Consider the following 15614-nt stretch of genomic DNA (forward strand, 5'->3'; position numbering starts at 1 on the left):
CCTTCTGCCTTAGGCCGCAAGGCCACAACACACAGACTGGGCAAAGCCCAAGACTGTCACAACCGCAGGCGTTAAAGATGGTAGTCGGTATTGCGATCGTGACGTACCTCCACGGTTTCTAGGAACCTATCGAGAGGTTAAAGCGTAAGCTGCTTTAGAGGCGTAGTAGGCCGTATAGAGTATATCGACGAACTTATTATAGTTACTAAAATTAAGACCCGCGATGGTTGTAGGGAGAATAAGTTATCGTATCTTACTGTAAGGTCACGAGATGGTTGTGGGCATAGAGTGAGATGGTCACGAGTAATAGACGAGTAGTAGACGAGTAGTAGACGAGTCAAGCGGTATAGATTGATAATATCTGTGCCTCAATACTTAGACTGATCCTTAAAGAAGGAGAAGGAGAAGGGTTCAATGAAGGGTCCTCAAATAGTGGCTCCATTGTGTTACACGTGACTTAGCAGTAGCGGGGTCATGTGCAGTCCTCGAGTCTGTCAAGACTCGTTCCAAGTCTCCTGTGACTGATGGTCACGTGATCCATCCTCACACTTACTACTCAGCTTTTCTTAGAGAACGTTGATTTTAGTTCGAGCATCTTAGTAATCTATCTGAGCCTCGGTCTGGAGTCGTTGGTACTCTTTTATAAACTCTAGAAACGGCTTATTAACTTGCTTTAGGCGAACGAATTAAGAGTAAGTACGTTTAGCCTTATATTCGTCTCGATATCTCGAATCTAGGAAAGCTATAAATTTCTCTATATCCTGGGAAGCTGTGTTCCTGTCCCTCTATTGCGTAGTAAATAGCGCGGGTCCTCTATCGAGGAAGGCATAGATATAGGCAATTGCGGTTACGTGATTATGAGCGACAAGATGTCTATCCACTTGAATCTTGTTTTGTATATTTGCTCTCTAAACTTTGTACTTCTTCTTATCTCCCTCGAATCTCGTTAGTTTCGGGAGTTTCTGATTCCTGTCCCTAGCTAGGGTCTTAGTAGGGGTCTCTGGCTTAGCAGCTCCCTTAGGAGCGGTAGCTTCGCTTTAGACTTTTTTGGTTTACGGTGTCTCGGTATCATGGGCCCAAACCACGAAGGATTTGGTAAGCTGGTAACGCTGTTGAATTGCTAAAGAGAGAAGGAGAAGATCTCTCTCACTGCGATCTGCTATTTACATCTGTGGGCAAACGGTCTACCCATTCCTTCTGCCTTAGGCCGCAAGGCCACAACACACAGATTGGGCGAAGCCTAAGACTGTCACACAAAAGTCTGAAATAGCGCATATTAGTTTTGACCTTTCTCATTCTAAGCATACCATTTCTATCAATGGTCATTTTATCGACAATAGACGTTGAGGCGAATTAGCTGAATACAACAGATCTGAGCTAACGTTGGAATCAACAGACATGCCAAGATCGAGGAAATCTACTCCCAGCTCACCCCGGTCTGACCTAGGGTTTACCCTCTCACCGTCCCACTGGGAGGGGTTCACCAAGTGGGGAAAACTGGTTCAGTGTCAACGAATGGTCTTGGCGTCAGCTTGGCCGACCTTGTAGTCGATCACTACCCCCTGTAGTGATTGAGGGAACGGCACGCCATGGCCACTAGAACGTCGAAGTTCCTCGTACTCTTAAGACGCTGGAGGATATACGAATATATACTAATCACTCCTGCTAGGAACGATGCATGTTTATCGTGGCAATGTCAGAATAATCCATGTCAATCTATTTTCTCAAGGACATTTGTTTGTCTGGGCGTCGCTATTGACGCGAATGAGCTCCAGCTCTGAATAAATGAATGAAAACATGAGCATTCAGTATACCGCCTGATACATGTGCTCCTCTGCCGATGAGACAAATTGCTTACAGAATATCTAGGCCAAATTACCCCAAGTAGAACATCCAGGGACTGGTTGCCAAGCTTGTTATTTGATAGAGCAATCTGCGGCTATCAATATGAAAACCTTAGCGTTTTCACCTCATTGCACTTTCTCCATCACTATACGCTATTATCACGTTCCCACCCTCCAGATCTTGGCCATGCCACTCAATCGTATATAAAGACTAGCTAGAGTCGTCCTGTTCTCACTTCTCACCACACAGCTCTACTTCATTCTTTCATTTCTAACACTCTCGTTTCGTATGGTCTCTTATTTGACAGTCAAGATGCGGTTCATCACTTCGATCTTTTTAGCTTCGTTGGCTGTGGCAGCCCCAGTGGATCTAGAGGCTCGCCAATTTGGTGGTGGCTTGTTCGGTGGTGGTGGTCTCGGTGGCGGAGCAGGAGGTTGCGCTGAGGTTATCTTCATGTTTGCACGTGGTTCAACTGAGCCCCCAACCATGGTAAGAAGCTTTTCTTCTTTGGAACCAGGGGAAGAAGAAACTGACGGAAATAATAGGGCATATTGATTGGACCCCCTCTTGAGCGAGCCTTGGAGAGGCAAATCCCCAGCCTTAAGACCGTCGGTATCAACTACGACGCTGCTATCATGGACAACGTGTCCCGCGGTGGTACAACTGCAAAGCAGATCAATACTGCCACTCAGGCCTTCAACCAGCAAATGTCGCAGTGCCCTGACGCAATCTTCGTCGCCAGCGGCTACTCTCAAGGCGCCGCTCTCATGCACCGAACCATTGAGAAGATGCCTCAGGCGCAGAAGGACCGCATCGCCGCCGTCGTCCTCTATGGTGACACCCAGAACCAGGAGGACAATGGCCAGATCCCCAACTTCCCCCGTGAGAAGGTCAAGATCTTCTGCAACGCCTCCGATGGCGTCTGCGGCCGCAGCCTGACGGTCAACGCTGGCCACTTGTCGTACTCTGGTGATATCCAACCCGGTGCGCAGTTCCTCGCCCAGGGTGTCCAAAGGCTCAAGCAAGGTGGCGGTGTCTCTTCTAGTGGCTCTACTGCTTCGACATCTGGCAGCCTTGGTGGGCTTGGATCAGGCGGTCTCGGTAGCCTCTTCGGAGGCAGCTCTGGCGGCTTCGGTGGCATTTTCGGTCGCCGCTCTTAAGGGAGAAGCTACCGCTTCTGCATCCTTCCAAATGGCACGGCAATTGCGCCATTTTCGCATGCGTTGCGCTGAAGTGTAGTGCCGCATATGTACTTGAAGGCAACGGAACTACGCAGGTATAAGCCATTTACCTCACTAGCGCGCCAGAATCCTTAGCAATACAATATCTTTGTGTGAATGAATGCCAGTGTGTTCTGTAAGCAGCTGAGACTGCGCATTCTGTAACTGGATGTGGCTGCCTGTAGTAAAGGATGAGAAAACCCTGTCCGGAATTGGCCTCTTTTACTAGCGATTTCGCTGCAATTCCTAACTCCTGGTGGAGATATGGTTATGGAGAGACTACCCAGCTCTGAGCTTTTAATCTGTGTATGTAATGTAGAAGTATTGATACGTCATTGATTGATCTATCTAGGAGTATGGGAGGCCTCGGAGGAATAGGAGGTAACCACACATGATACTAGCCGTATTGGGATGTCACCTGATTCCCAACCTCTAGGGGTTTACCTCAGCAAGCTCAGGCTATTTATTATCGTGCCTGAGGCAACAAACCGCACTATACCTAATCGGTAAATGCAGTTCTCAAATAAATAGCCTGAGGATCCTGTCAATGACGCGCACTGGCTGTTCGATAATTTGTATGCGTTTTTCAGGATTTTGGAAAATCTCACTTTTGGATATTCTTCAATAACAACACGAGGACTTATTGGATTTGCCCTCAAATTCACTGGGCTGTGCAGCAGGGTTTACTTTATCTGGAAATTGAATCTTTTTCCACTCCCGATGTGTGATAGATCAGAGCAGTAGGGCGCAGGGGGCTACTAAAATATCTGGTAAAAGAGACGACGGCATCTACAAAACAGCCTTAGATATTCCAAGCAATTTAAATAAGGGGTTTATAGGAAGTTGCGTTTAGAAGGCGAGCGCATCCTCGGAATCGAGCATGAGTAGGGCAGTCCAAATGAGCTCATCTGGATTAAATGATGAATTACGGAGGGGTCTCATAAAAGGTGGCAGTAATGGGCCCGTGCGTTTCTGATTCAGCATGATGAGTCATCATGCTGAGTCATGTAACCTGCCTTCTTTATGAAGAATTCAGGATTGAAGCTACGTATATACACGTCCATTCCTGCTATGGTTTGGTCATTTAGGTGATGGAAATGTTGATTACAAGACTATATACAGTTGGAGCGAGCTATACGAATGGGTAGAATCTACAAATACCGATGTGGGTGCCTCAGGCACTTACATTTGGGTAATGCTATACCCAATTGGGCTAGTGTGATGGATCAGAGGTCCGCAGACCTGGATGCCTTGTGGCCCTGTGGCCCGTTTGCTCTGTAAACACCAGAACAGATAAACGCCTCGCACACCTTAGATAGATTCCTCCTTCATAGCAACAATTCAATGTTTGCCTCACGATTGGAGATTCCCGACAGTGAGACTCTTACAGCTAGTATTTATAAGGGCATTTATGGGCGCTAGGGCTAAATCGGGTTAGATTTCATGAAGACTTTATGAGGACGGCGTGCCCTAAGCATGAGTACATGAGACATGAGTAAGCGTTGAAAACGCACGAGCCACGGGCACGGATATGTCGAAATTACAGGCATAATTACGCCACAGGGGACGTTTTACTCATCTCCTACCCCGCTTGTGTGCCACATTCCTTACCCCTTTCCTTATATAAGCCATGCTGTTTTCCACTAGATATGGACCTAGAAAGCCCGAGTTTAAATTCCGCTTGCTTTCCTCTAGTGTAGAGGCTATCAATACATCGGATTTGAGGCTGGATATTGATGTGGTTTGACCATCTCGTCCCTATGCATGATCTGAAAGCATCTTACTGACCAATCGCCCTAATTCTTCTATAGGATCGATTTCCCAGAGGGTGTCAGAGAAACCTGTCGCCTCTTCATTCCTCAAAGGCACTCAGCTGTCCTGAACTACGATGATTGCTTTATAACAGGAGGCAACGTCTCGATTAACTCTGCATGTTGAGTAGAGAGATATAGAACCAGTTATAATACGGTCCTGAATCATCCAAACCAAGCAAAACAAGAAGCGTGAGACCCTCAGCTCAGTATGCACGAGGCCAACGACCGAGAGGTTCTCCGATGGCTTACGCAAGAGGACCCTTATACAAAACAACATCAGGTGGCATCGAAACGGTCTGCTGGTACCGGTAGATGGTTTCTAGATTCGCCCAAATTCAAGCGATGGTTGGCCGATGAGAAGCAGACTTTGTTCTGCCCTGGTCTTCCAGGCTCAGGAAAGACTGTCATCACTTCCATGGTTGTAGATACACTCGACGATACGTTTCAGGCCGACTTCACCATTGGTATCGCGTTTTATTATTGCAGTTTTCAGAGAGATTATCAACAGCTAGAAGAGCTCCTTAGAAGTCTTTTACTCCAACTGGGATGCCGCATGCCCTCACTACCAAACGCTTTGCTAGACCTTTACCAAAACCATGGGGCTAGATCAACACGCCCCTCAGTTGCAGAGCTTTTTGACGTTCTGGCTTCCATCGTCGCTGCTATGTCGAAGGTTTACATTGTCATTGATGCACTGGATGAGATGTCTAGTTCCCATCGACGTGAGCTCCTCTTAGGACTCTTCACGCTTCAAAACAATTCTTCGGCCAACCTGTTTGCAACTTCACGCTTTATTCCCAACATCGTCAGCAGATTCAAGGGAACCCCGTCCCTGGAAATTGGTGGTACGGATACAGAGAGTGATCTGATTCAATACATGGACCAGCGTATACGCAAGCTACCCGCATTTGTTCAGCAAAGTCCAGAGCTTCAGGACAAGATCAAGACATCAGTCCTTAAGGCATCAAATGGAATGTAAGTATATTCGTGCACGGCTCAGCCGGCTTACTGACTTCCTTTAGGTTCTTACCTGCGAGGCTGCAATTCGAAGAGCTTGCAAGCAAAAGGACTCTGACGGCATTAAATGCCGCGATAACATCAGTACCCGAGGCATTGGACGAACTTTACAGGAAGATTATGAGAAGAATTGAGAACCTGCCCCAAGAGGAAAGGCACCTTGCGAAAAAGGCTCTATCATGGCTCACCCTCGCAGAAAGACCCCTGAAAGAAGCCGAGCTTCGACATGCACTTGGAGTAGAAGAGGGCTCATCTACATTTGATGTTAAAAAGGTTCCAGAAACCGAAGATATCGTTACCCTGTGTGAGGGCTTCGTCACGTATGGAGAGACTGACGAAACCTTGGGTTTACTCCACATGTCAGTCTATGATTATCTCCAGGCATCCATGCATGAGTGGGGTCCAGATGCTAGAGCAACCGTCGCGACAGGTTGTATAACCTACCTTGCCTTTAACATCTTCCATGCTGGCTTCTGCAAAAGCGATGAAGAGTTCGAGTCAAGGCTACGAAACTTCCCTCTATACCACTACGCTGCTCGGCATTGGGGCAATCATCTTCATGGGATATCACCTCTGCCAAAAAACGAAATCTGCTCCTTTCTGATGGACCAAGATAAGGTGGATTCTGCTAGTCAGGCAATGCTGGTTTCTGAAGATAATTCGTTGCAGCGGAACTATAGCCAAGGAGTAGCAAAGCAAGTGACTGGGCTTCACCTTGCGGCATATTTTGGGCTGGAACTTGTAATAGAATTGCTAGTTGCGGAAGGTCAAAGCCCAGCTTCAAAGGATTCAGATGGTCGGACCCCATTGTGGCGTGCCACAGAAGAAAACCATGTGGAAGCAATGCGACTGCTAAGTCCCATGGATCGAACGACATTTATCATGATGTTAGCAAGGGGAGAGAAAGCTCTCACCGGCTCACTACTCCAGGCTGCAGGTCCAAGCATCAGGGATTTGCGGTTGAGGACGGCCTTACATATTGGTGTACTTCACAGCGATACAGACATAATGGAGCAGGCACTCCGGTGCGGAGGAGACATCAATGCTAAGGATGGAGATGGAAATGCTCCGATCCAGCTGGCTTTGCAAGAAAAGAAAACTCAAGCCGTAGACTGGCTGCTTAATAAGGGTGCTCAGGCTGCGGACATCACCACTGAGAACTGGTTACAAGGTTACGGAAAACAGAAATCGGCCATCGTGAAGCTTTCTGGTGATAAATCGGGGCCAAAGGAAGTAACCTTTCTTACACTAGAGCAGTTCACAACAGAGATCACACTCTATCCTAACGAACAGAAACGGTTGTTGTAAGTCGTACCCCTTTATTCGCTCATTAAACCCCGTGTCCACGACTGACTTCGACTGACTAGTATTTTCAATAGCAGTTCCTCTTGGCCAGTGGAAGCCTCCCTGGATCCGCAATGCTGCCCACAAGACAGATTGATGCACTTCAAACGCTCGCTCGTGAAAGAACTAGTGTATCGCCACTCAATAATAGCATTAGTTCCTATCCCAGGCAATGTTAAAGAGGACAAACTGTTCAAATGGAGTGAAGGAGAGCTGAGAATAGCTTGGACCATGAAAATGCTTCCAGATTCCAGTGGTAAGGACAGTTGGACATCACAAGATCATTTCAGCACCCTTCCAGCTGGCTCGATTCCTGACAGTGGTGCGGCATTCGTCGAGACTTTGGTTCACGTTGTGACGAGAAAATGGTTAGAGCTCTGTGACTGCATAGATAGCCACTTGATTCGCTGTGTAGGTCTTATCCGCTTCAAGTTTAACATTAAAGACTATTTAGTTTACAGAGCCGCTAACATTTCATAGCGTCCCGATGTCCTCAATGCGAATGGAGGAGATCCTTATCTCATCGTCAGTCTTTTAGAAGACGCGAATACCTGGATCAACCTACGTCACTTACTCAATAATCAGGTCGAAGATGTCAGAGTATTTCGTGTGGACTATGATAAGTATGGCTATAAAGATGAAGCCATTAACAGACTTACACAGATCGCCGAAAACTTTGTACAGGTTGTTGATCTTAGGATCACTAAACTTGATAGAAGTTCATCTGAACTTATACAGCTGGTAAGATGCGCTGTTAATGCGATGCCGAGGGAAGGGCTCTTCCTTTCCGTGACTACATGCGAGGCATACATTCACTTAAACTGAGTCGAACTGCTTACGACTCATTAGGAGTTCAATCTTACCTCCATTCGAGAGGCTCAAAAGTCAACTACCCTTAATCGCGATATGAGCCGTCTCTCGCGGATCACCGTAAGAAGTCTACGTGTTACATCGTTTGCTATCTTTTCTGACCTTATAGTTTGTATTCCTTCCACTCCTCTTTATATCTGTACGTGTTTCTCGGCAAAGTTTTACACGTCCTATTTTAGATCCTAATTTGAGACAGGGATTGTTCGGCATGAATGTTGATGTCCTCAAGGTGAACCCGCCTTGGTGGTGGTATATAGTGTTTGCGGTTGTGGCACTGGCCTTGACAATGACCGTTTGGATCATCTTCAAGCGATACCCAAATGTACGTAGGCCTTGTATTTCGAGAGTTCTCTTGTGGTCATACGCTGATAGATTTGTCAATAGTTAGAAGACAGGATAGAGAAGTCGTTTGCGTGGCTTGTTGGGTCTCAAACGCCCCATGACGTCGAGAGAGGGTTTTGGCCGAAGGAAAAGAAGAAAATTAATTGAGAGTGACTTAACTAATCTCTGATATCAAATTTCTTTGACACGGTCTAGATGCGCAAGGTCTGCGATTACCAAGTGCCTGGAGGAACGAAGTGCCTGGAGGAACGAAGTTCCGTAAGGTCTTTGGTCGCACGAGGGGAGACAACAAACTTTGCCTTGAGGAACTCAAGGTGCCTTGAGGAACTCAAGGTTTATGCCGCCCTTTTCCAACGGTACCAAATTTCACGTGATTTTCACGGGTTTTGACCAAATCACGTGTGTTTCACGTGATACGTCACGTGACCCGATTTTCTTTGTGCCGTCATTTTCTTTGTGCCTAATATAGCAAATCGAATCTGGAATAAGGGCACAAGGCCACAAGGCACCAATGTATGTAATTAGTCAGCCCAGGTAGTTCCCCACATGGGCCTCGCCGAGAGGCTTGACGGGCGTATGAATCTCTCTCTCTCTCTAATCTTGAATAATAATATATGTCCTCCGCTTCGGTCCTAGATCCGCCCAGGTTCGCTGCTTTCCTCTCCGAACACTAGTTCAGTTACTCTGATGACTATTACTCGGTACATTTTAAACATTTGGTTCCCCTTGGTGCGCTGTGAGCCTTTCCTCTAATGACCAGTCCCAAGATTCCGCGTCCTGGATGGTCGTCTCGCTCAGCCGTTCTAGCCTGGCCTCCGCCGCGACCATGTTATCGGGCACCCGATTGCCTACGAAGTCCCGTTCTCGTGCCTTGGACAGGAGCATAATGCCATCTAGCGACGGGCAGCGCGACAGCTGCACGTACAAGCTATACGGATCGCATTGGCTGGCCACCGCCTTGCCGTCGATATTGGTCACCCGCGTCCCCCGCAACTCCAGCGCCACTGGGTTTAGCGTCTTGCCTTGCACTTTGTAATCCGTACAGGCGAATGCGGCTGTACATGGCAACCCGCGGCGGCTGACGTGGTGCTTTTGCCATGGCCGCTTCCTCTGGCACTCGATTTTGGTACTGATGGGTGTGAGAAGCACGGTGCCGGCCGGCATGCCGACGAAACGGAAGTCTCGTGCCGTCTCCGACGCCAGCAGGATCCCCGCCGGAGGGCCGAAGTGGAGGATGGTGTCGGCGTCGACGCGATGGCCCGGGTATGCCTCGTCGAGAACGACGTCCAACGCCGCGTAGCTGGCGCCGTTGACCAGCTTCAGGCCTTGGTGGGTATTGTGATTGACGACGATGGGCATCCCAGGCACGAACATGAAGATGGCTGGGACCGGAACGGCGCTATCGTCCCCGTAACGGAACATCATGAGCGCTTCCTCCTCCGTCGGCTGGCCGTCTTTCCACTTATGTTCGGACATGAAAATCCGGAGCTGCCCTTGCCGTTGCCTTTGAAACGACAGTATGGCCTCGACGTTCAAGTTCCACCGGTTCCGGTTCAGCGGCGTAACGACGGTGATGCCGGACTCCCATGGGATCCGTCGGCCTTCCCGGTAGCACATGCGGTTCAGGAAATCCACGTCGGACCGCTCTTGCACGCCTTCCCTGATCCGCTTTAGGAGTCGCTGTAGTCGTGCATCTCCTGCGGCACGGACTTGTTCGTCGAGCATAACCACCGTGGTGAACTTCGTCCACAGAGCGTGTGCTTTATCATGCTGGTACCTCTGCTCTGCTCGGAACGATTTATCTTCGGTCCACGCAACGGCCTGACTGGGGAGCAGGATCGACCGCTCCTGCACCGGACGGAACTGGTGGAAATCCCCACAGAAGACGACGATAGGGATCCCGCCAAATGCGTCTGCACACCCTCGCAGCCTACATAGCTGTTCGTTTACCACGTACAGTGTCCGCGCGCCGAGCATGCTAACTTCGTCGACGATAAGCAGGTCTTTTTCCTGCCACTCCGCCCGGCTTCGTCCGTCGATACGGCGACTTGCTGAGCTACTCGAGGCGAATCTCTCCAGATCCGTACTCCGATCTCCCCACAAGCCGGTAGCTTTCGAGAATCCACAGGCGGAGTGGATAGTGATCCCGTTGATATTGGCTGCCGCCGTTCCCGAGGTCGCCGTGACTAGCAGACGGTGCGAGATCCCCTTACTTGCGAACAGCTCCGCGATAGCCCCGATAGTCCGAGATTTCCCCGTGCCGCCCTCGCCTCCGATAAATTGGCAGAGCTGGGGAACTCCGTGCTCGTCGCGGCGGATCCGGTCTAGCTGGCGACAGATCAGTCGAAGTGCGATACTTTGTTTTCGATTTAAGGTGAACGTCTGCTCCGCCAACTGTCTCCCTGTCGCAGAGAACGACGTGGAGGGACCGAGCTGGATACCCATAGATGGGCCTGCGCCCCCGCCCCTGCCCCCGGCCGGGCCTTCCGACTCGGCCGTCGTGGAATGGACCTCGTGCTCTCCGAAACCGTTCGGCACCCTAGAGTCTGCGGACCTGTCCCCGGCTCCGTCGTTCTCGACCGGGCCCTGGATCCCTTGGGTCCTCCTCTCTCTCTCTCTGGAGGCGCTCTTTTGCTGCGCCTTGATCGACTTGAGCATCTCCTGTGCTGGCACTCTTACCACCGCTGCCCCTGGAGACCAGCCTTCTTGGGTGCCAGGAGTCCTTGGCCCTTGCTCGAGAATGGTCGTAGCGCGCAGTTCGTCCATAGAACCTAAGGCCGTTTGCTGGAATCGACCCATTTGCTCTACCGTCCTCGAGATCTCTTTCGAGCCGGCCGTGATCTGGTTGGCTCCCATTGCGTTCCGTAAGACGTCGATGAGGCGTACTGCATTGCCGAGACTGTCGGACCGATACGTTGTCCTTGGTCCTTCGTCCCCATCGTCATCCCTGTCCTCTAGCTCGACCGTATCGACGGGAGGATCCGTCTCTCCGGACATAGCAGCCCATTGTTTGGCATCGCGCTTCGCATCTTCGGCCGACCGGTGTAGGAGTTGGATATTGTCGGCGACGAATGCCATCCTCCGAGGCAAGGCCTGCTTCCGATTCTCCCAGATAGCGTTGATGTCGCCCGATGTCTCGAACAAGAACGATTCCCACGGTACAAAGATGGCAAGATGCTGAACAGCCGCTCTACGTTTGCCCCCAAAAAGTCAACCCTTCCTGCGCATCGTTTGCTTCTCTCTTGCACATGAATATACATACCTCTTATAGTAGACCTCGCTTTCGTCACTCAGGTTCCTGCTCAGGTAGCCGTCGAAACAGACCATCGCGTGCTCGCCGGGCTTTCGCAGCACCTGCACCCACGACTGTGACAGAGGCCAGGCACTATCTAATTGTACCTCCCCCCGCGCGCCGACGCCCTCGCCCTTTCGCTTCAACTTAACGACCGACATATAGTCGTAGAGCGATAGCCCTTGCAGAAGTTGGCCACGGTACGGGTATGCCTGCACCAGAGAGATTCTCTCTCCCGCCTCGTGTAAGAGCACCGTCTCCTCGACCGACTCGTCTAGAGTATCTATGCCACTCTCGCATCGCAAGTGCCGCCATCGGCGGAAAATATGCCAGTAAAGGGAAGAAACGTTAAGAAACGTCCAGGCGTCATTGCTCGAAAATTCCGTTGGGTAGCCGAGCAGGTGAGCGATGATTTCGACCTGCGATAATGCCCGCTCCGTGAAGATCCGGTTCGCAACCCTCATTAAAAATTGCCGTGTTCGGTTCTCAACACCGTTGTTCGTTGCAGGACCGCCCGTGGTATCCACCTGCCGCTCCGCCATCGCGTTGTCTTGGGGGGGGAAGAGTTCTGCCGCCGCGGCCACCCGTTTCCATACCGGATCCTCGACTTTGGTTGCATAGTTGGTCACGTAAAATACCAGGGCCATGGTCTTACACTGCGTAGCAATGAACGAGATATCATGGTTATGTCGCAGTCCTACCGCCATGGCCTGGTTCCATCGATTCACCATGCTATGAGACCGCCGAATCTGCAATACTCCGCTATCGGTAAACGCCGTCCTCTCTACCAATCTCTACGGCGCCTTAAACCGGCATAGGTCCCGATTCTTCTTTGTCTGCCCCTGAATCGAGTATTTCACGCACGTCGGGCTATGGGTGTGGATCTGAGTAGCACCGGCGCAGAAGTTGGCCTCCTCGTCAAACGCAGCGCCAAATTGCTCGCGGTTCTCTAGTAGCGGCGATATGTCGGACGTTACCGATCGCTCTGCCCGAACGGCACAGAAGGCCTCGTGGTCCAGATCCTGCATCGTCAGCCCTCGCATTAGACAATCTTTGCTGTACGCGGTTTACTATACGGCGGCGAACATACCTCAGTAAAAACACTGTCTACATACTGAGCGACCCTCTCCTGATAGGCTACCTGATCCTCCCTATTATGATCTTGTAGGATAGAACTCAGTTCCATGTTTCCCTGGAGCCAGAGAAGTCCGTGGACATGGAGCGCGCCGCGCTCATTGGTCTCTACGGCCCCAAAATACCGATTAATACGCCCGAATACCGAATCCTTCCCGGTCTTCACATAGTGCTCGAAAAATAGGGAGATCTCCCGGTGGAAGAATATTGCTGAACTGAGCGGGTCCGAGATGGCTAATCGTGCCCGTTTATACGCCAGGTCTAGGCTCGTTAAGAACGCCTCCGCCTCCTCTGGATCCCGGGTCCGATACGCCGCGAGCCGGAGCTTGATCGGATTAGTGATATCGTTCGGGTTCAACGTGAACCAGATAGCCGGAATACCGTCCCGAATGATGAGGGACTGGATCTTCCGCCGCATGTTTAAACGACTCTCCCTCGACATCGGCTGGCGAAATCCGTATAGCGACAGGCTCCGTAAGAGCTGGTTGACCGCCTCGTCGCTCGTCTTCCGCGACGCCTCTAGCTCAGCCTTCGCCGCCTCGAGCCTTTCCGGGTTCAGCGAACGGACGATGCGCTCGACTTCGGCGAAATTCTTCCTCGTCACGCTCACCATGCTAACGCGGCGATTCCTTGACCGGACCCCCACATTGAAAACGAGGAAGGCAAAGATATGGTGTGACGCAAATCGACCGCCATGGCGCTGGAGCACCAGTTTGGCCCACGCCTCTAGGCTCATGTTCCGCGATCGTATAAGACCCCGCACCCTGACCCCCGCTTCGACGCCGACATCCATCGCTCCGGTCACATCCTCTATGCTCTCGTCCGCTTGGCGTGGGCCTCCACGACCGACTGGGAATAGCGTCGGGAACGTCTTTGCGAAGAACCGTGCGTCTAAAGAATCGGCGAAGTCCTCGCCCCGAGACACCACAATGTACGGCTCGGAGGTGTTCCCACGCCGCACTTCCGCTGTTCTACCCCGCCTTTTATTGCTAGCATCCTGTTGACCTAGCGCGTCACGAACGTACCGTAACTTCTCCCTATCCGCGATATCCGGGCCCCTATCAAGAGCGAACATGCCAGACGAACTGTTCTCGTGAAGCGGGGCTGCAGCATTGTCGAGGACCCTGTCCCCATTCCCATCGTCACCATCGCTCGGTCCTAGACCGCCTACCACATCCTGGCCGACCTCGACATCGTGCCCTTGACCGAGCGTGGCTAGGACTTCTCGGATATCTACGCTCTCGTCCTCTTCTAGGCCACGCTCTGTCGATGGGACTAGTTGCCCGGTTCGCGCCTTCTCCTGCGCCGACGGCTCGTCCCGTTTTAACCGCTCATACACCTGAGACGGTACCCCGTGCGAGGGCGTCTCCCAACTATCTAATTTCGCTCCGTCAATCTCAATGTGCCTATACAGCGGGTTATGTCGCTTCAACCATACTAGTGCCTTCTCTACCACCCGACGCCGAACCGATAGGAGGACCGATAGATCGCTCGGCGCTGGTTTCTCCGGCCCATGCCAGGACACGTGAATCTCATCCATCACCGTAAGTAGCGGATGGGGGAGGACGTTGGCCACTAGCTCCTGAACGTTGTTGGGAAAGACGGTAATGTGGCCCTTCACATGCCTCGTATATGTTACACCCTGCCTCGGTCCCTCTGGGATGCTGTACTTCGTAATAAAGCCGTAACACGAGTTCAGCGCGATAAGCTTCTCTTCGATCGGCGTTAGATCCTTCAACTCGTCGGGGTATATATGCTCGCATCCGAGTCGGTCGTGCAACTGAGCGGCTAGAGATAAACCGTCTCTCCCTAGGTGCCGTACACAATCTGCATACCCACGGATTGTCTCACCGATAGGGAAACACCTAACGCATTGGAAGGGCGAACCCTCACGCTTCTCGATGGGACTGGCCATCTACTGGTCCCACGCCACGTCCACCAGTTCGGCCCGACCGTACTTGCGATAACAAAACATGCAGGTCAGGATTGGCAAGGTATCGATATCATGGAACGCTTTGTAGAAGTCCTGGACGGTGCTAACCTTAATGGAAGTCGGGATCGGCGTACACCATTCCTGCTCATAAGAGAGCCGTTCTTTCTCAGCAAATTCGTCCTCTAATTCGCATATAATACCCTCCAGCTCTTGTACCTGTTCTTCTTCACTCCACTCCCGACGATCCGTTCTTCTGGCGCGTTTTGGTGGCAACGGCTCACTGGTCATACTAGACCCGGGCCTCTTCGGCGCCAACCGAGGGAGGTTCGCCGCGAAAGAAGTACTGGTTTCTCTCGGATCGTGCCCAGTACCGCCAACGACTTCGTTGGACGACGTCGCTCTCGACCTCCGATGCCGCCGCTGGCGGGTCTCCCTATCTGCTCTTGCTTGTTCGTACTCTGTCTGGAATGCTTCGCCAATGTCCGCTGACGTTCGAATACCTAAACCTGCGAGCGCCGATGCATCAATAGCGCCTCTCGACCCTGGCTCTCTTGCGACCCTCGCCATCTCGTGCGCCCTCTGTGCAGTGTCGACCATACTAGTGACGGTGGGCGGCCCTAAACCTGCCAGCTCCACCTTCTGCCGATTGAGAGCATGGTACCGGTCGACGACACCCAGCGAAGACCCACGACTCGCTCGCAGGACCGAATTCTCCTCCGCCCTGCTCGATTCGTTCCCACTCTGTCCGGTAGGAGGCCCCCCAAAGGGTGCTCCTGGTATTGCAACGGCGCTGCTTGCGGACG

General features: G+C 51.4%; 4 protein-coding genes across 4 annotated transcripts; 3 read left to right on the forward strand and 1 right to left on the reverse strand.

The window, feature by feature from the left end:
• The first annotated feature begins 1679 nt into the window (after window positions 1-1679).
• On the forward strand, window positions 1680-3113 carry P152DRAFT_463070 (cutinase-domain-containing protein). Its single transcript, XM_033680464.1, has 2 exons — window positions 1680-2334; window positions 2391-3113. The coding sequence occupies exons 1-2, from the start codon at window positions 2158-2160 to the stop codon at window positions 3003-3005; spliced, it is 792 nt and encodes a 263-aa protein (XP_033529529.1). The 5' UTR covers window positions 1680-2157; the 3' UTR covers window positions 3006-3113.
• A 1974-nt stretch (window positions 3114-5087) lies between these two features.
• Window positions 5088-7204, forward strand: P152DRAFT_406555 (ankyrin; the record flags this gene model as incomplete). Its single annotated transcript, XM_033676882.1, has 2 exons — window positions 5088-5854; window positions 5902-7204. 2 exons carry the CDS (start codon window positions 5088-5090, stop codon window positions 7202-7204), a joined length of 2070 nt encoding a protein of 689 aa, XP_033529530.1.
• Window positions 7205-7971: 767 nt separating this feature from the next.
• On the forward strand, window positions 7972-8530 carry P152DRAFT_284453 (uncharacterized protein). The gene is made up of 4 exons (XM_033674952.1): window positions 7972-7981; window positions 8090-8170; window positions 8220-8249; window positions 8307-8530. Exons 2-4 carry the CDS (start codon window positions 8147-8149, stop codon window positions 8496-8498), a joined length of 246 nt encoding a protein of 81 aa, XP_033529531.1. The 5' UTR covers window positions 7972-7981; window positions 8090-8146; the 3' UTR covers window positions 8499-8530.
• Window positions 8531-8977: 447 nt separating this feature from the next.
• P152DRAFT_469269 (uncharacterized protein) lies at window positions 8978-15408 on the reverse strand (the record flags this gene model as incomplete). The annotated part of the gene is made up of 10 exons (XM_033680884.1): window positions 8978-9046; window positions 9305-10132; window positions 10163-10776; window positions 10810-10919; window positions 11007-11642; window positions 11949-12538; window positions 12605-12766; window positions 12835-14785; window positions 14837-15045; window positions 15406-15408. 10 exons carry the CDS (start codon window positions 15406-15408, stop codon window positions 8978-8980), a joined length of 5172 nt encoding a protein of 1723 aa, XP_033529532.1.
• Between the last annotated feature and the right edge of the window lie 206 nt (window positions 15409-15614).

Source organism: Eremomyces bilateralis (genome assembly GCF_010015585.1).
Source record: "Eremomyces bilateralis CBS 781.70 unplaced genomic scaffold P152scaffold_54, whole genome shotgun sequence".
Classification (NCBI taxonomy): Eukaryota; Fungi; Ascomycota; class Dothideomycetes; order Eremomycetales; family Eremomycetaceae; genus Eremomyces; species Eremomyces bilateralis.

Bases quoted from the DNA above. Each gene is read 5' to 3' on its own strand.
- P152DRAFT_463070 (XM_033680464.1), top strand. From the start codon at position 2,158: ATGCGGTTCATCACTTCGATCTTTTTAGCTTCGTTGGCTGTGGCAGCC. The intron at 2,335-2,390 runs GTAAGAAGCTTT...CGGAAATAATAG, and splicing joins CAACTGAGCCCCCAACCATG to GGCATATTGATTGGACCCCC.
- P152DRAFT_284453 (XM_033674952.1), top strand. From the start codon at position 8,147: ATGAGCCGTCTCTCGCGGATCACC. The intron at 8,171-8,219 runs GTAAGAAGTCTA...CTGACCTTATAG, and splicing joins GCCGTCTCTCGCGGATCACC to TTTGTATTCCTTCCACTCCT. The intron at 8,250-8,306 runs GTACGTGTTTCT...AATTTGAGACAG, and splicing joins TTCCACTCCTCTTTATATCT to GGATTGTTCGGCATGAATGT.